Raw genomic sequence first — 21,096 nt, 5'->3', positions numbered from 1 at the left:
AATGCAAAAATTACAACACAGACCCATGAGGATTTATGAGGGTAACATATATATATATACATATTAAATCCAATTAAAGATAATCCTATTAAATACCTGCAATTATTACAAGTAATTTATTGAACTTATTAATTCTAAGATTTATCAGCTTCTTCCTTCTGTTATGAATTTCAAGTTTCAAAGGATTTTGCAAAACAAATTTGTTCATGCAAAACAAGGCTGTCACAGTAATTTTAAAAAGTAGACTGATGTGATACAAATGCTTTCAATGAAATATAGTATTTTAGTGGTCTTACTAACATTTTAGCTAGTAGTAATAAATTTTTAAACATCTTACCTTTGAGAATCCAAGTTCCACAAGTAATCTGTCAGCTACAAACTCAATATATTGTTTCATCAAAACACAATTCATTCCAATGAGGCCAACTGGCAAGGCTTCTGTTAGAAACTCCTGAGATACGAACAAAAACAGAATCAAGTACAAAGACAGAACAATAAATAAGTATTTTCCAAATAAAAACAGGGTATTAGTTTTAATCTTCTAAGTCCCTGAGGAAAGTTCACTAGGGTAAATTCTTTCAACATGGCAATATCCATTTGTTTAAAAATGTTTGGGGTTTTACTATTCACAGTATTTCACATTCTCAAATAGCCAAAGTAAACTGAAACTGTCAAATTACTTATATTTTACAAAGTAGTATATATAGGACCTAAATTCACAGACTTTCCAGAGAGAAAAGAAGGCATACTTTGTCCTGAAATATCCGGAAAAAGATTCACCAGAGATGATCACTGTGGGGAACATGGTTATGGAAGGGGATTAGGAAAGAGAGAAACACATTTAACAAAGAAAATGAGAAAGAGAAATGGATCTGGGGGTTAAACTGAATTCCAACTATATTGAAAGACAGTGGCAAAGTGTTAATCGAGAAAAAAATAAAAATACTAACCATTTGGATTTAGTTCTCAAAATGATTAAAAATACTAAAATGAATTTCATTCCTTTTCACCCCTCCCAATATGAAAACTATGGCTATTGAACTGTATGGTATTTTTTTTAAAGAGTCAAAAGTTTTTATTTTATTTTCAAATGATAAAAACATTAAGTGGAACATCCAGGTCTTTGTAGTCAGAAATTTTTACATTCTATAAATTTTTACTATTTGTGAACTCATTGACTTGTTAATTCTATAAACATTTGGTGCATGCTGCAAGCTAGATACACTGCTTGGTTTTGAAAATACAAAACAAATAAGAAACTATCACTTCCCTCCAGTAGCTGAAAATCTAAAAAATATAAAGCTGAAATGATTAAAATAGTTTGCTATGGCACAGAATGTGACAGATCAAAGGGACAGAAAAAAAAAATCCTGAAATAGGTTTTAATATACATAAACTTTAATATATCACATTTACTTAGTAACCAAATTATAAACTGACATAATTGAAATGCATCATCTTTTCATAACATACATACATAAACCTTAATGTATAACATTTACTTATGAACCAAATTATAAATTGACATATATACATAAACCTTAATATATAACATTTACTTATGAACCAAATTATAAACTGACATAATAATTGAAATGCATCATCTTTTCGTACTGTCAGGTTGACTATATAAAATTACTGATATTTGCTTTGGCTTTAAGTGGCAATTTCAAATGAGTCAACCTAACACAATAATTACAAACATCAGAGAAAAAGAGATGTGCTAATCATATAAGCTACCCTGCTTACCTGCTCAATTTCAACAGCATTAACAATGATCTCCCTGACCCTTTCTTCTGATGGCTTATTTACTAAGTATTGAAACATCAGGCAAGCAAAGTCACAGTGAAGTCCCTAAAATAGAAGAAAAGTACCACTGTCAAAGAACGTCTAATTTTCACACAGTCATGTGTCAGGCATCATATAAGTAGGTTCTAGGGATGCAACACAGAACTTATGGAAGATAAAAGAATTCACAGTACCAGGAACTACTTTCCTTCAAATCTCATTAAAATGCCAATTATAATAGCCTATCATGAAAATTTTTCAGTGCCAGCCAATCTTAATTCATAAACATGACAGATGAATTAATCAACAACAACAATAAAAATCTGCAACCAAAATCGTTTCAGAAAGGAAAACAAAGCAAGGGCTAGAATGAAAATTCATTAATTTCTAATGTATAAAAAAAATTAAAAATCATTGAAAATAATAAGTATTTAAAGAAAAAGGTGAGGGGTACCTGGGTGGCTCAGTTGGTTAAGTATCCAACTTTGGCTCAGGCCATGACCTCATGGCTCATGGGTTTGAGTCCCCTTTCTGGCTCTCTGCTATCAGTGTAGAGCCTGCTTTAGATCCTCTGCCCCCCCCCCACTTGTGTTCTCTCTCTCTCTCTCTCTCTCTCAAAAATAAACAAACATTAAAAATAATAACTAAAAAAATAAAGAAAAGATGAAGCTCATGAGATTTCAGAAAGACATTTATCTTAAATAAGAACAGCTCAAGATAAAAATAAATTTAGTGCAATGAAAATGGAGACTGAAGAATTAAGAAAACCATTTGAAGCTATACAAAGCAGAAATGACACTGCAGATAACCAAAGAAAATAAACTTGTGAGATACCTTGAGAACAGAATGGTTATGCAAATACAAGAAATCGTAGAGAGCTTTAAATAGAGAACAGAGCAAGGAGATCCAACCTACAGTGATCAGGATTCCAAAACACAGAACAGATGGTAAAAAGCTGAAAACAACAGGAGTAATTGCAAAAAGTCAAAAGAGAAAGAGAGAGAGGCCAGAGACAGAGAAAGATGATGCAGTGCCAAACAAAATTAAGCTAGAGACTGACCTCAAGGCAGAGTCAATGAACATTTCTAAACTGCAAAGAAAAAGAAATAATTTTGTAGGAGGAGGAGGGGCAGAAGGCGGAGGAAGGAATGTGCACTTCAAATCAGAGTTTACTTGGGTTTTTCTAAATAAATCAGCAAAAACCAAAGACAAATTAAAGATAAGACTCAAATCAAAGGTTGTATTCCAAGGATTATTTACCTAGTTATCATTCCCAGAAGAAACCATCAGAAAAAAGCCCCTTTGAACAGCTAATCTTAGAAGCTTTGCTAGTCAAACATTTTTCCCAGACTGGACTCAAGAGGATACTTCAAATTACCAAAGGCTGAATTTCAAATAAACTGTGAAAGCTGTTACAGAAAGTGTTGATTAGAACTGAGAGCTAGCTACCTATTACAGAGATGAGGAAATCAAAGGTAGGCACTCATTCTGCTAAATCAATAAGTAGATAAAATTAATTTTGAGGTTTAAAGTAATTCCAATCAAAATTTCAATGGGATTGTTTCCAGTTAAAAAATTATGGAGCTCCTGGGTGGCTCAAATGGTCAAACATCTGACTCTTGGTTTCAGCTCAGGTCATGATCTCACAGTTCGTGAATTAGAGCCCCACATCAGGCTCTGCACTGACAGTGTGGAGCCTGCTTGAGATTCTCTGTCTCCTTCTCTCTCTCTGCTCCTCCCCTGCTCTGCCTCTAATTCTCTCTCTCTGTCTCTCAAAAAAAAAAAAACCAAAAAACAAAAAACAAAAACCCCACATTAAAAAAAAATCTAATCTGAGGGGCACCTGAGTGGCTCAAACAGTTAAGCGTCTGACTCTTGGTTTCAGATCAAGTCAAGATTTCAAGGTTTGTGGGTTCAAGCCCCATGTTGAGATCTGCACTGACAGCATGGAGACTGGTTTGGATTCTCTCTCTCTCGCTTGCTCGCTCTCTCTGCCCCTCCCCCGCTCACACACATATGGATACTCTCTCTCAAAAAGTAAATAAACATTAAAAAAATTAATCTGAGACGAGAACTTAATTATTTGAGCTACCAAAAAGATATAATTATGTAATGTGATAGAGGTCCAAATTATTGTTACAATGGCAATCGTATCACAACAGAAAAATGTATAAAATTAATATGTTACATATCTTAAGTTTGCACAATATTGTATGTCAAATACATTTCAATTAAAAAACTAATCTGGGGTGCCTGGGTGGCTCAGTCGGTTAAGCATCTAACTTCAGCTCAGGTCATGATCTCATGGTTCATGAGTTCAAGCCCCACTTCGGGCTCTGTGCTGACATTTCAGAGCCTGGAGCCTGCTTTGGATTCTGTGTCTCCCTCTCTCTCTAGCCCTCCCTCACTTGCACTCCATCTCTCCCTCAAAAATAAATTAAGGAAACATCACAAACTTAAAAAAAAAATTAATCCTTAAGAATATATGGGCAGAATCTTATAAGAACAATTTTAATAGGATTTAAATTTTCAATAGGATTTAATGTTATGGGATTTATCCTAGTAGGTATCAAAACATAAAAAACAACAATAATTAAAATTGTTTGGCATGGAATTTGATAGGTTAATGAAAAGAAAAAATAACCCCCAAACAGATTTTAGTACACTTAAAAACTTTAATATATAATAAAAAAGCCATCACAAGTCAATGGAGAAAGATGGATTACTTAACAAAAAGAACTAGAAAAAATTCCTAAGAGTGTGTGAAATAAAGTTAAGTTAAATTCTAACTTATCCTATATTTGTACCAAATTCTATACTTATACTAGACAAATTCCAATTGTATTAAAGTTAAATGTTCAAAAGTCAAGAGGAAAATATGTGTGATTATTTAATTATCTCTGGAAGTGGATCACATCAATTTCAGGGTTTTGTATGTTAAAAGAACAAATAAAATTGAAAAGCAAAGGACATGGCACAAAAACAGACACTCAGATCAATGAAAATGAACAGAGAACCCAGAAATGGACCCACAAACGTATGGCCAACTAATCTTTGACAAAGCAGGAAAGAATATCCAATATAATCAAGGCAGTCTTTTCAGCAAGTGGTGCTGGGAAAATTGGACAACGACATGCAGAAAAATGAACCTGGACCACTTTCTTACACCATACACAAAAATAAACTCAAAATGGATGAAAGACCTAAATGTAAGACAGGAAGCCATCAAAATCCTCGAGGAGACAAAACAAGAACTATTGGGACCTAGTCAAAATAAAAATTTTTTTAATGTTTATTTATTTTTGAGACAGAGGGAGACAGAGTGTGAGTGGGGGAGGGGCAGAGAGAGAGGGAGACACAGAATCTAAAACAGGCTCCAGGCTCTGAGCTGTCAGCACAGAGCCTGATGTGGGGCTTGAACCCACGAACCGTGAGATCATGACCTGAGCCAAAGTTGGACGCTTAACTGACTGAGCCACCCAGGCGCCCCTGGCCCCTGGACATAATCAAAATAAAAAGCTTCTGCACAGCAAAGGAAACAATCAGCAAAACTAAAAGGCAACCGACAGAATGGGAGAAGATATTTATAAATGACATGTCAGATAAAGGGTTAGTATCCAAAGCCTATAAAGAACTTATCAAACTCAACACCCAAAAAACAAATAATGCAGTGAAGAAATGGGCAAAAGACATGCATAGACACTTCTCCAAAGAAGGCATCCAGATGGCCAACCGACACATGCAAAATGCTCAACATCACTCATCATAAGGGAAATACAAATCAAAACCACAAAACCACAAAACCACCTCACACCTGTCAGAATGGCTAACATTAACAACTCAGGCAACAACAGATGTTGGTGAGGATGTGGAGAAAGAGGATCTCTTTTGCACTGCTGGTGGGACTGCAAACTGGTACAGCCACTCTGGAAAATAGTATAGAGGTTCCTCAAAAAATTAAAAATAGAGCTACTCTATGAGCCAGCCATTGCACTACTAGGTATTTATCCAAGGGATACAGGTGTGCTGTTTCGAAGGGACACATGCACCCCCATGTTTATAGCAGCACTATCAACAATAGCCAAAGTATGGAAAGAGCCCAAATGTCCATCGATGGATGAATGGATAAAGAAGAGGTAGTATATATATACAATGGAGTATTACTCGGCAATCAAAAAGAATGAAATCTTGCCATTTGCAACTACGTGGATGGAACTAGAGGGTATTATGCTAAGCGAAATTCGCCAGTCAGAGAAAAACAAATATCATATGACCTCACTAATACAAAACAGATGAACATAAGGGAAAGGAAGCAAAAATAATATAAAAACAGGGAGGAGGACAAAACATAAGAGACTCTTAAATATGGAGAACAGAGGGTTACTGGAGGGGTTGTGGGGGCGGGGTGGGCTAAATGGGTAAGGGGCATTAAGGAATCTACTCCTGAAATCATTGTTGCATTATATGCTGACTTGGGTGTAAATTTAAAAAATAATAATTATTATAATAAAGATAAATTTAAAAAAATTTAAAAAGCAAAGGACAAACTGGGAATGTATTTACAATAAATATGACACAATTAATATTTTATATAATATTTATGCGTAAATATAACAAATTCAAAAAACAAACACTTATTGAAAGAGCCCCATCAGTCACTGTGCATTGGGAATGTATATCAACAGAAATAGAGGTAAAAGACAAGAATAGATAAAAGGGAAAAAAAATAACAAATAACTAATATCATTATGAAAAAAAGTTCAATCTAAGTAGTAATCAAACAAATGCAAATAAAACCAAAAATAAGAAACCATTACCCCTATCAAATTTGTCAAATATTTAAAACAGGAATCCAAATTTTGGTGAGGTTATGGTAAGAAAAGACACATTCATACATTGCTGGGTAGGGCTTGCTATAAAATTTCTGGGAAGAAATCTGCAAATAAATATGGATAATCTTTAAATGTTTAAGCCTTATAATCTAGTAACTTTATGTATAGGCAATCTAGCGTAGGAAAATCATATGAAATTGGGACAAAGCTCATATACAAAGACATTCACTTTGCATTATAGCAAAAGAACTAAACAAAAAAACCCAGAAATAACCTGAATTCCCAATTATAGAATAGTGAAATAATTGATACATTCCTTCATTAGAATATTATGTATCTAACATAACTACTCTTTCTAAAATTCCTTAATTTCATAGAAAAATGCTCACAATATTCTAATAAATCTCAGCTCATAAAAATATGCAAAAAGCAGAGTATTTTAAATCATAAAATTATGATGTTCATATATATCTATATAGATTTAAATGTAGAAAATTGTCTAAAAAGAAATACAATGAAATACTAAACGTGGTTATCTCTGTGTTAAGATTGAGTGATTTTATTCTCTGACGTCTCTATAATCACCACATAAGACATTTATGATAAAAATTATTAGAAATTTAAAGACATGAAATAACAAAACTTATACAAAGCATTTTATGGCACTTAAAGAGTATTTTCACACATACTCGTTCATTTTATTTTAACAAAATCCTATCAAGGTTTATAGTGGAAGAAACTGAGGCTCAGAGAAGTTAACAACTTGACAGTGTCACTTAGAAATAAGCTGTCCTTAGATTCTCTGCCACTCTTATGTGGATCCTGAGAAACTTAACAGAAACCCATGGGAGAGGGGAAGGAAAAAAAAAAAAAAAAGAGGTTAGAGTGGGAGAGAGCCAAAGCATAAGAGACTCTTAAAAACTGAGAACAAACTGAGGGGCATTGAAGAGGGCATCTTTTGGGATGAGCACTGGGTGTTGTATGGAAACCAATCTGACAATAAATTTCATATACTGAAAAAAAAAAAAAAGAAAAGAAAAGAAATAAGCTGAGGGGCCAGGGTTAGTGCAGTCAATAAATATGAACTGAAGGCTGTGATGGGCTAAATCTTGAGAACAGAAAGACAAATAAGACAAGGTGTTGCACACAGGGAGCCTAGAGTCCAACAGAGGAGAGAGGAATAAAGTACAGAATATGTACGGACCCTAATATAGGGACAGGTACCAGTTTCAAAGGGATACATAAAGGAAAGAGTGGTCCATTCTACCTAATTGAGTCAGGAAAGTTTTGAGTTGTCACCTGTGAGAAGGTAATCAACAGATGGAAAAGTTGGTAGGAAGATGGAAAGGGCAGTGCAGGCAGATGGAGATAAGATTTACTTACTGGTTGGATGTGGCTAAGAAAGAAAGAATGCAATCTAAAATGACTCCCAGAATTCAAATTTGGATGACTGGATAGAAGGTAGTATCATTCAATGATACAGGGAAAACCGAAGAATGAATCTGGGAGAAAAGGGATGCATTTTATTTCTGAAATATTAGGTTTGAGATATCTGTGGAGCCTTTCAGGACAAACTATCTAACACGCACTTGAACATATGGGTTTGGAGCTCAAAAAAGAATGTCTGCGCTAAAGTTGGGGTTGTTATGAGCATCTAAATGGTAGCTGATTTCATGGAAACAGAGATCAGCCAGGAGGTCATGTACAGTGAAGGAGAGAGGCCAAGGTGGGAACCTAGGATTTAATGATATTTAAGGATGAGCAGGGAAGACTGAGGAGGAACAAGAGGCAGAAGAAAAACACAATGTCTTAAAAACCAAGTAAGAAATTACTTCCTATTTTCTTTTAATTACCAGGATATGTGTCATTATAAGCATTTTCCAGGGGAAAGAAAAATAAACACCAAAAATGAATACAAATATAACTAGAAGAATACTTCCTTCCTTACTTCATCTCTGCTGATGAGTTCATTGGAAAAAGTGAGTCCAGGCATAAGACCTCTTTTCTTCAGCCAGAATATAGCAGCAAAAGATCCCGAGAAGAAAATCCCTTCTACAGCTGCAAAAGCCACCACTCTTTCCCCTGGAGACAGAAAATAGTTTTCTTTTCTGAAATATCATATACTGCAGACATTTTCAAGCTTACATATATAAAACACACATATTTTTACATATATATTTATACCAATATCACAACTATTTTGCCAAGAAACAAAACCAACAAATTAGTGACATAGCCAAGCATGTTCAGAGGAGGAGACCCACCACCTCTACCTACTACTGCAGAAAAACACGTAGGTGTGTCGACTTCAAATCGTATGTCAGACACTGCACTCCTGTGGGTCTTGGTATCTGGACAGAGGAGATCTTTCCCTACTCAAAAAAAGAGGCAATTTATCTGTGCGCCACAAGTGCCTATGAGTGTTGTATGTACATATAAATGTGTGCATGTATTGGAAATACAGAGTAGAAGAGAAGATCTTATGACAAATGTCTCCCTCTTGACGATTGAGGGAGGGGATGTTGCTGAGGTTTTTATTTTTAGAAACCTAAGATACGTTATAGATTAGCAGTGAACATTCCAAAAAACATTGCCATGCATCTACAATAAAAAAAAAAAAACAGATACATCCAGCTAAAGATAACAAATATGTCTATTGGATAAAATACCCCATCATATAAGCAAAAATACTATCTTCTGCTAAATAATAAGGCCCAATTTTCAAAGGTTACTCAATATTATGCAAGGACTTTACAGAAGACCATCTCCTAAAAGGTCTATAATGGAACCATCTCTGTAACACTATCCCTAGGGACGGATTATAAGTCTGACCCCAGCAAATGTCACCACACTTCATATGCTCAGGAGAAATATTTATAGACATGTCTGTCTAGGGAGAAAGGTTTGGTCTATAGGACTGTGAGATAAAGGCAGGGCAGCTGAGTGCTTGAACCAACCACAGACCTGTTTCAACAATGACATCATAGCTTGTATGCCAGTACAGTCACAGGACCACACACAGAGAGTGCGCTTAATAAACGTGTTCTGAACTGAATCAATGGAAGCTATATAAGCACTAGGTGATAAAAGACATTACCATGCATTCTATGAAAACTGCTAAAATCTGATCCAGAATATTTATAACTGCCAGAGCAAATGTAATTGTAATATTTAATTTCCAAAAAGAAAGAGAACTTTTAATATTTCTGGCAGTCTCTAAATAGTGCTCTGGTTTGTCCTTGTTCTTTTCCCTGATTATCTTAAATAAATCAGATCAATTTTATCAAATAATTGTCTATTATTGGCCCCAAACATCAGAAAAACTTTTAGAGTATTTTACTTATACAGACACAATTTTAAAAGTCACTTTGAAAAAAAAAACAAAAGAAATGTAAATTAAATAAGTACTTATTGAGTATATACTGTTTAGAAGGAATTATCAAGAGAAGAATCTTTAGTGTACTATACACTAAATATTAAATGTAATAATAATCACTGTGGTCTGCTGACTCTTGAAAACAAAAATGGCTCTTTAGACCAGCTACATTTTTTAAGATGAAGATCTGTCCTTAGTTTAACATACAGATTTCTATATTTTTATCTTGCTATTAGTAAGATAATGGATAGTTACAGCTGATGCATGTTTCATTGTCATTAAGGCAATGTCATATGGACATTTAACTGTAAGAGAACTAGACTATAACACAAACATTATGAATAAGAGGAAATCTTTATTTTAACTATTCTGTGTATTCACGTGAATACTAAAGAATGAAAATCATGACAGAAATAGTTACAGAAGGCTACTTCTCTTAAAGGATTAAGAGAAGTAAACTTGACAAATTTAGACAGATGTAAATTAAAAGAAGATTTCCAAAATATTTATTCTAAAAGCTATAACGAATATGAAGGCTTCATGATTTGTTTTAAAGATGGGAAAGTAGGATATATATTTTTTTTCTTTAGGAGGTAACTTTATTTCTGCCATATTCCCTTTAACTTTGTCTTTCAACAATTTCACTCAGAGTGTATAGTTCTTTATTATGTATGTCCTATATAATGAATGACATACAAATTTCTCTCTTCCTTCATTTCAGGAAATTCAGTTTTTTATTATAGCTTTTTTTCTCTGAGTTGTCGCAAAGCTTATTCTTTAAAATGATACTCTCAATCTTTTGTTCTCAGGATTTTCTCTAAAATATGTGGAATTATAGATTTTGTTTTGAAAATCCATGTATAATTTTTGACTCCCCAAAACTTAGCTACTAATAGCTCATTGTTGAATGGAAACCTTACAGATAATAATCAATCAACACATATTTTGTGTTATATGTATTATACACTGTATTCTCACAATAAAGCTGAAGAAAATTTTATTAAGAAAATAAGGAAGAAAAAATACATTTACATATACTGTATTTATTGAAAAAAATCTGTGTATAGTGGACCCACCTAAGTCAAACCCATGTTGTTCAAGGGTCAACTGAAATGTTGTTCATGGGAAATGATTCTTTTTTTTCCAAAAGTTTATACATTAGCCTATTTGCTTTTCTGATTATAGACATTTGCCCAATAGACCCTCTTTTCTTTTAAACTTTGACTCCTTTTACCCATTTCTCCTGCCCCCTAGCCCCTACTTCTTAAAACCACCAATCTGTTGTATCTATGAGCTTGGATTTTAGTTTTTAGTTTTTTTGTTCTTAGTTTCCACATATAAGAGTGATCATGTAGTATTTGTTTTTCTCTGTCTGACTTGTTTCACTTACAATGCCTTCAAGGTCCATCCATGTTGTTGCAAATGGTGAGATTTCATTGTTTTTTTTAATGGCTAAATTCTGTGCCATTATTATTCATATATGTGTGTGTGTGTGTGTGTGTGTATATATATATATATATATATATATATATATATATATATATAATAACATATATATTATTCACACCACATTTTCTTTATCCATTTATACATTGATGGGCACTTAGGTTGTTTCCACATCTTGGCTATTATAAATAATGCTGCAATGAACATGGGGGTGCAGATTTTTTTTTGAGTTAGTGTTTTAACTTTTTTCAGATAAATACCCAGAAGAGGAATTGAATCACTGGATCATATGGTAGTTCTATTTTTCAGTTTTTGAGGAACCTCCATACCGGTTTCCCCAGTGGCTGAACAAATATACATTCCCAGCAATAGTGTACAAGGGCTCCCTTTTGTCCACATCCTCACCAACACTTCTTATCTCTTATCTTTTGATAATAAGCATTCTAACAGGTGTGAGGTGATACCATTGTGGTTTTGATTTACATATCTCTGATGATTAATGATGTTCAGCATCTTTTCATGTGTCTGTTGACCATCTGTATTTTTGGGGAAAATGTCTATTCAGATCTTCTCCTTATTTTTAATTTTTTTTTTTTTTTTTTTTTTTTTTTGCTATTGAGTTATCTAAGTTCTTTATATAGTTTGGATATTGGCCCCTTATCAGATATATGATTTGCAAATATTTTCTCTCATTCAGTATGTTGCTTTTTCATTTTGTTGATGGTTACTTTTGTTGTGCAGAAGCTTTTTAGTTTGATGTAATCCCACTTGTTTATTTTTGCTTTTGTTGCCCTTGCTTTTGGCGTCAGATTCAAAATATCATCACCAAAACCTATGTCAAGGAGTTTACCACCTATGTTTTCTTTTGGGAGTTTTATGGCTTGGGGTCATACATTCACATCTTTAATCTATTTAATTTTTGTATATGGTGTAAAATAGTGATTCAGTTTATTCTTTTGCTTGTAGTTGTCCACTTTTCTCAATACCATCTTTTGAGGAGACTATCTTTTCCCAATTGTATATTCTTGGCTCCTTTGTCATCAATTAATTGGCCATATATGCATGGGTTTATTTCTGGGCTCTCTCTTCTGTTCCATTGATCTGTGTGTCTGTTTTTTTATACTGTTTTGATTACTATAGCTTTGTAAAATAGTTTAAAATCAGGGTGCATGATGCCTCCAGCTTTGTTCTTTCTCAAGATTGCTTGGCTATTTGGGATTTTCTTTGTGGTTCCACGTAAATTTCAGAATTGTTTATTCTGTTTCTTTGAAAACGCCACTGGAATTTTGATAGGGATTGCACAGAATCTATAGATTGCTTTGGGTATTATGAACATTTTAGCAATATTGATTCTTCCAATCTCTGAGCATGGAATATTTTTCCATTTATTTGTGTCTTCATTTTCTTTCATCAATAGCTTATAGTTTCCAATATCCAAGTCTTCATCTCCTTTGTTAAATTTATTCCTAGGTATTCTATTCTTGTTGATGAAATTATAAATGGGATTGTTTAATTTCTTTTTCTGATAGTTCATTATTATTGTATAGAAACACAACAGACTTCTGTATATGAATTTTATATGCTGCAACTTCACTGAATCTTTTTATTAGTTCTAATAGTTTTTTGTTTGTTTGTTTGATGGAGCCTTTGGGGTTTTCTATGTATAATATCATGTCATCTGCAAACAGTGAGTTTTACTTCTTCCTTTCCAATTTGGATGCTTTTTTTTTTTTTTCTTGCCTAATTGCTTCAACTAGGACTTCCAATACTTTGTGGAATAAAAGTGGTGAGAGTAGGCATCCTTGTCTTGTTCCTGATCTTGAGGAAAGGCTTTCAGCTTTTCGCCCTTGACTATAATGTTAGCTGTGAGTCTGTCATGTATGGCTTTTACCATGTTGAAGTATGTTTCCTCTATACCTGCTTTTTTGAAATTTTTTATCATAAATGGACATTGAATTTTGTCAGGTGCTTTTTCTGCATCTGCAGTATAGGTTTGCCTTGGGGGCAAGCAATATGGAGAATTTCACTGGAGCCCTCATGTTGCTACATGGTGGCTGCTGCGCTCCTCTATTTTCTCTCTTTCTAAGTTACTTTCTTTGGTAATCATGAAATATATGCTATCTGTGAGCCTGTTCATCATTTGCCATTGGTACCTATCCATACTAATATTTTTGACGCATATTGAACACCTTGACGTTTTCCTCCTTTTTCAAAAATGTGTATTTATTTTGAGAGAGAGCAAGAAAGTGAACGGTGGAGAGAGAGAATCCCAAGCAGGCCCTGTGCTGTCAGCACAGAGCCAGATGCAGGGCTGGATCTCACAACCACGTTATCATGACATGAGCCGAAATCAAGAGTAGGACGCTTAACCGACTGAGCCATCCAGGGGCCCCTCCTCCTTTTTTTCTTTAAAGCTGGTATTTCTTAAACCACTCATGAGAGAATCAGCTTGATATAAAATGCAGATTCCCCAGTCCTACCTGGGCCTCCTAAATCACTCTCTGGTGAGGACCAGGATTCTGCAGGGTTTTTCTACAAGCTCTTGGGTGATTTTTTATGCCCACTGAGAACCATCACTTTTCTCATTCTTGAAATGAACTGAAGGCAATGCAGACATCTGTTTCTTCCCTGATATGAAACAGGCTTGCCCCATACCCTTCTCTACATTGCTGATTCTCAACATATGGTCCAGAGGGTCCCTGGAAATCCACACACTGATGAGGTCTGGGGTCAAAACTATTTTCATAACAATGCTAAGGCACTATTTATTTATTTTTTACTACCATTTTCTCATGAGCATACATTGGTGTTCATCCACAATAATCTAAGAAGCCTGGTAAAGTAGTGCTCCCTTTTCTAACTACCCATCTGAATAAGATTAGATTTTAGATTTTCTTCATAACTATACAATAAACTACAAAAATATTCTACAACAAATTGAATGTAGCAGCAGATATAATCCAGTTGTCTTCTATTAAATCAGACATATAAAAGGTTGCAAAAATTTGGGGGGTATGAAATAGTGTTTTTTCATAAATATGTGCTATTTATAATAAAATATAATGAGGTATTACTGTTATTTTATTTATAATAAAATATAATGGGTTATTACTGCTATTTTAAAATGATTTAATAACCCAAATTTCAATGATGTAAGTTTGTTTTAATTTCTAATATGGAAGTATCAACAAACCGCACAAACAGATGAGTCCTCAATATTTTTTAAAAGCATAGGGGTGCCTGGGTGGCTCAGTCGGTTAAGCGTCCGACTTCAGCTCAGGTCATGATCTCGCGGTCTGGGAGTTCAAGCTCCGCGTCCGGCTCTGTGCTGACTGCTCAGAGCCTGGAGCCTGTTTCAGATTCTGTGTCTCCCTCTCTCTCTGACCCTCCCCCGTTCATGCTCTGTCTCTCCCTATCTCAAAAATAAATAAACGTTAAAAAAATTCAAAAAAAAAATATTTTTTAAAAGCATAAAGAAATCCTGAGACCCAAAATTTTGAGACTTGCTTCCCTATATAATGAATACAACCAGAAAGTAAAGACCACCAATTATTAAATAGATGAGAATGAGAAAGGTACTTAGAGATATTCAAATAAAGTATCTGAATATTTTAATTAAATTTAATAAATATTTATTGAGCAACTACTATGTATAGTTTTTCAGAAACTACACACTTGTTCCCTGAAAAAAATGTGAGTTTGACTTGCTTTAAATTGCTAAAATCAACATTCATGAAAGCAGAGACAAACTGTGCTTGCTATAATATTCTTATTAGATTCTATGTGACTTTTATTTACCTGTAATTATGTACTAGTATCTTAACCTTTCAACTTACAACTTATTAAACAAAATAGATAACAGCTTTAGATTATTTTATCACTGGTTCCTAAGAATTAGGAATGATTCCACGAAAGGTGCATATGGTGACATTTGTATTCCTTTTCCATTCTGTGACTTTGATTAGTACCTGATAGTCATACCACATAGAAAGTGTTATATTAACTGAGCCAAATTTGATGATTTTTAAATTAAAGCTACTTACCAAAAGTCGATTTTCTATCTGCTATCCATCGTAGGGCCCAATCTGCCTTTTTCTTAACATATGGCATTGTTTCAATTGCATTAAATAAAAATTCCCTGTAAAAACAAAATAATTAAGAAATTTGTTTTTCTTAATCAGAATAATTTTCATAGTTTAATCATCAATAATAATTGCAACTCTGGGCACCTGGGTGGTTCAGTCAGTTGAGCAATCAACTCTTGACTTCAGCTCAGGTCATGATCCCAGGGTCGAGGGATTAAGCCTTAAAACGAAACTAAAATTCAAATTAGTGGTTTGGATCTGTGCTGATACAAAATTGGCTAAAGTCAATATTCAATTTGTAAAAAGATTATGCTAATAAACAATTTTTTAAATATAATACTCAAAGATGAACTGGTTTTCTACCGGCTTTTTTTTTTTAATGTCTACTTATTTTTGAGATAGAGAGTGTCAGCAGGGGAGGGGCAGAGAGAGAGGGGGACAGAGGATCCAAAGCAGGCTCTGCACTGACAACAGCAAGCCTGACATGGGGCTCAAACTCATGAATTGTGAGATCAACTGACTATGCCACCCAGGCGTCACTATACAAGTTTTTTTTTTTTTAACTCAACACATTATTAAACGATAGAAAACATTTGAATAATCTTTCCCTAACATTTAGTTTTGGAGTAAATTCTGCCTTTTTTTTTTTTTTTTTTTTTTTGAGAGAGGGAGAGAGAGCAAGAGTGCTCATGCAAACAGAGGAGATGGGCAGAAGGAGAGAGAGACAGACAGACAGAGAATCCCAAGCAGGCCCTATGCTCAGTGCAGAGCCTGACAGGGGGCTGGATCCCAGGACTCTGAGATCATGACCTGAGCCAAAATCAAGAGTCAGAAGCTCAACCGACTGAGCCACCTGGATGCCCCAATTCTGCTCTTAACATAAGCAATAGCATAAACCTTTGTAAATAAAATCCCAGTGGTAATACCTTTTCTTGGGATCTCTGATGTACGTGTCTATTAGCAAACTGTACATCTCTGAGTGAACATTCTCGATGAGAATTTGAAAGCCATAGAAACAGCGAGCCTCTGGAACCTGAACCTCCTGACTAAAGCGCTCCACCTATGAAAATAAGGGAAACATATATATCCAATTCTGTGGGCTCTCATTAAACATTGCAAATCAGAATCTGGACATCATAATTATCACTTAAAAATTATGTCATGTCATGAACAGGTTAGACAGAACTTATAGATTATTTTAAGCAGTACTGTTTATCTATCAACTGTCCACAATAAAGTAGTTGCATAATGTATTTTTTCAAATTATTTTATGCATATATACAAATGATTCAGACCTATATCTTTTATTATCTATTTTGCTCACTTAATACTATGCACAATTTGCCAAAGCATTAAATATTCTAAAATATTTTTTAATATGAAATTTATTGTCAAATTGGTTTCCATACAACACCCAGTGCTCATCCCAACAGGTGCCCTCCTCAATGCCCATCACCCACTTTTCCCTCCCTCCCACCCCCCATCAACCCTCAGTTTATTCCCAGTTTTTAAGAGTCTCTTATGGTTTGCCTCCCTCCCTCTCTTTTTTTTTTCCTTCCCCTCCCCCATGGTCTTCTGTTAAGTTTCTCAGGATCCAGTTGCATCATGTATTCTTAAGCAATTAAATGAATTGATCTATTAAGTAGAGATACTCCCTATAGCCAAGTACATTGTAGAACATCAAAAGTAAATACTTTGCTTTGTAAAACTGACCTTAAGTCTTTTTGTTTTCACCAACAGCAGATAGATTGAACAAAACCCCTTCTAATTCATGATGAAAGTTTGTATCTTTCTAATTCTCTTTAACAAGAAAGCATGCCTCCTGGCCAACCAGAATACAAGTTTAAACAAGGGGAACCAGAATGTAGAGCTCAATTACACAGTTCTAGAAAGGTTATTAAGGTGCAGGCTCTCTATTAAGGTTACTATCTAAGGGTAAAAATCAAACTAATGTCTATGCATTGTAAGTAGTTTTGATTGGCACAATATGCTTGATTTCATGATATTTTGCTGGTCAAATGGGAGAAATGTATCCTTTTCTCTGACACTTCATCAGAAAAACATTTCTGAGAGTTAAGCTACATCTACTTAATTTCCTAGACATTATTTTTCAGGCTCAGACTGTTTTACCACCATTATCATGATTTAGCTTCTGAATGGAAGCAGAAATAAAACAAAAACCTTACCAAATTTTCATTCACAATGCCATCACTGGCTGCAAAAAAGGCTAATATGTGAGAGATAAAATACTTCTCATCAGATTTAAGCTTGTTCCAGTGAGGGAGATCCTTTGATAAGTCAACCTGGAAATAAAAAAGATTTTCAAGAATTTTAACTTGGTGTTTAATTCTTCTCAAAGTGTTTAGAAAACTAACTTTCATCTCAAAGTTCGGGAGAGACATCTCAGTAGCAATAAAATTTGAAAAAGGAAAAAAATGTTAACATAACTGCTATAGACTGAATGTTTGCGTTCCCCCACCAAATTCATATATTTGAAACTAATGCCCAGTGTGATGGTATTTGGAGGTGAAGTCTTGGGCGGTGGTTAGGTCATGAGTGGGGAGCTCTCATGAATGGGATTAGTGCCCTTATAAAAAAACTCCCCAGAGAGCTTCTGCACCTCCTCTGCTATGTGAAACACAGAAAGTAAACAGTTATCTCTGAACCAGGGACTGAGACCTCACCAGGTACCAAATCTTCCAGAGACTTGATCTTGGAATTCCCAGCCTCCAGAACTGTGAGAAACAAAATTCTGTTGTTTGTAAGCCATCCAGTCTAATGTATTATTATAGCAACCCAAACCAACGAGACTATTACAAAGGAACACAATAAAAGCATTATGAAGGACTCTATATTCTGACTTAGAAACTGGCCAGGATATTCTTTCAAAGTATTAAAATTAGCATAACTATCATCACCACAAAAAAGAAACGGTAATTATTGCACACGATGCAGGTGTTAGCTAACATATTTTGCAATATATGTGTATATCAAATCAGTATGTTGTACACCTTAAACTTACACAATATTTTAGGTAAATTATATCTCAATAAATCTAGGGACAAAAACAATCTAGTGGCTCTAGAAAAAATGAAGGAAGGGCCAAAGGGGGGAAAGAGATTAAAAACTGATCAAGAAGGAACTGAGGCAGGGACATCTGGGTGGCTCAGTTGGCTAAGCGTCCAACTTCAGCTCAGGTCATGATCTCGCGGTTCATGAGTTTGAGCCCCAGGATGGGCTCTGTGCTGGCAGCTCAGAGCCTGGAGCCTGCTTCGGATTCTGTCTCCTTTTCTCTTTCCCCTTCCCCTGCTTGCTCTCTGTCTCTCTCTCGAAAATAAACAAACATTTAAAAATTAAAAAAAAAAAAAAAAAAAGGAACTGAGGCAGAATAAACTAATGACTTTCAGCTGCCATTGCTTTAACATGGTATATAATACTTACTGTAGTGTTAGATTAACTACCTCGTAAGCAATAGTAGCTGCTACTTTACTGGCAGCTAATCTACTTTTATACCCAGAAAGTAATGCCAGGCATGTAACGACTCAGGTTTTAAAGTTATTTACAGGTATGGCTTCCTCTGGGAATAGAAATATTTCTGAAAATGCTTATTGGAACTAGTCCTTGCAGTTAATAGAGGAAGGTACTCTAGAGTTTGATGGACTCTATAATTTAAAATAAGATTTAAATGTACCTTGTAGATATTATTTTGTCTTAGGAAGATCTCTGAAGTATTTTTCACAATAACTTCATAAACATTTGAAATATATAACTGTCCTTTGTCCTCCTTTTATTTATTCTTACAAAGCCCTAATCTCTTTCACCATTCCAAAAAGGATTAATGCTTCATTATTTGTGTTCTTTTTTGAAATCCTTTTTCCTGTTACTTTATTCTTTAAATGTTTACTTAGCACCTACAACATGCCAGACACTGTAAAAAGTGTTAGAGATACAATGCTTTTGTGTGTGTGTGTGTGGTGGTGGGGGGGGGGGGTGGGGGGGGGATATGTTGTATATATCTTTTAAAACATGCAAGCTAATAACCAGATCCTATTCTCTTAAGAGCTCAACTCAGGATTAACTTAAGGGTACCTTCTTAGTTTTTGTGTATTCTACTCCTGATATTAAATTTTAATACTATAATATGCTCACTCTTAAACATTAAACTTACCCCTTCGAACACTCAACTTCAAATAGTCTTATAAATTTCACTTATTCTCAATTTCACTATCTAAATACTGATCCTAAACTACTCGTTATTAGAACTGCCTGGTAGCTTTAAAAGAAAAATCCAAAACCCTAGACCTTTTACTTCTGAATCAAGATTTCTGATGATCAGACATATTTAGGAATAATCCTAAATACAGATAACACAATGACTAAATTGGAACTAACATAATATGTTTGAAGGAAAAATATGTGGAACTAAATGTGTCTTACTTCCTTTTAAAAAGGGTATTTAGGGGCACCTGGGTGGCTCAGTCAGTTAAGTGTCTGACTTCAACCCAGGTCATGATCTTACAGTTCATGAGTTCGAGCCCCACGTCAAGCTCTGTGCTGACAGCTCAGAGCCTGGAGCCTGTTTCAGATTCTGTGTCTCCTTCTGTCTCTGCCCCTGCCCCACTCATGCTCTCTCTCTCTCTCTCAAAAATGAAAATAAACTTAAAAAAAAAATTTAGGGGCGCCTGGGTGGCGCAGTCGGTTAAGCGTCCGGCTTCAGCCAGGTCACGATCTCGCGGTCCGTGAGTTCGAGCCCCGCGTCAGGCTCTGGGCTGATGGCTCGGAGCCTGGAGCCTGTTTCCGATTCTGTGTCTCCCTCTCTCTCTGCCCCTCCCCCGTTCATGCTCTGTCTCTCTCTGTCCCAAAAATAAATTAAAAAAAAAAAAACGTTGAAAAAAAAAAAATTAAAAAAAAAATTTTAATGGGTATTTAAATCTTCCTATAAACTTCCTATAAAATATGTACCAACCTATGTATTTTAATTTTTTAAATTAGTATTTCTTAGTCATAATACAACATGTATTATATTTGCTAAAAGATGCAAGTAATTTTCAAATGAATTCTGAGAAACCCAAGTATCACAAGTAGCTTTTTAACATGACGAGTGAAAAAGCCACCTGTGTACTCCATTTGTTCAGTTAACCATATCTAACAAAACACCTCCTAAAAACGACAGTTAGAAACAATCAGACGTGCCAAGCAGTATGACCCAATTTGAAAATACTGGGGTTTTATTTTGTTTCAGATTTTTGCCCTGTATGTTAATTATAATATAACAAAGATATTAACAATATAACACAGATGGATAAGTGGGTAAAATTAGTGTAATAGAAGCTTCAACAATTCATGCCTAGAAGCTTCAACAATTCATGCCTTCTGATTTTCCAATGAGGACTGTGAGAAGTTAACCAATGTTCCCGGTTCCACAGCTAATAAGTGGTAGAGTCAGGATTGGTACCTAAGCAGTTTGGCTCCAGAGCCTGCATTCTTTCTTTTCTTTTCTTTTCCTTCTTTCTTTCTTTTTCTTTCTTTCTTTCTTTCTTTCTTTCTTTCTTTCTTTCTTTCTTTCTTT

The 21,096-nt window shown here is 34.8% G+C and overlaps 1 protein-coding gene across 1 annotated transcript in view; it reads right to left on the bottom strand.

Moving 5' to 3' along the window:
* RRM2B (ribonucleotide reductase regulatory TP53 inducible subunit M2B) overlaps positions 1-21,096 on the bottom strand; it is a 35,707-nt gene that overhangs the window by 3,879 nt on the left and 10,732 nt on the right. The window contains exons 3-8 of the mRNA XM_049633556.1: positions 17,714-17,830; positions 16,454-16,587; positions 15,486-15,580; positions 8,569-8,702; positions 1,750-1,854; positions 338-451 (exon numbers count right to left, since the gene is read on the bottom strand). Coding sequence (XP_049489513.1) covers positions 338-451; positions 1,750-1,854; positions 8,569-8,702; positions 15,486-15,580; positions 16,454-16,587; positions 17,714-17,830 — 699 coding nt within the window. The remainder of the gene's footprint in view (positions 1-337; positions 452-1,749; positions 1,855-8,568; positions 8,703-15,485; positions 15,581-16,453; positions 16,588-17,713; positions 17,831-21,096) is intronic.

This window comes from Panthera uncia, chromosome F2 (assembly GCF_023721935.1).
Source record: "Panthera uncia isolate 11264 chromosome F2, Puncia_PCG_1.0, whole genome shotgun sequence".
Taxonomy (NCBI): domain Eukaryota; kingdom Metazoa; phylum Chordata; class Mammalia; order Carnivora; family Felidae; genus Panthera; species Panthera uncia.
This window is presented reverse-complemented; position numbering and strand designations above follow the sequence as displayed.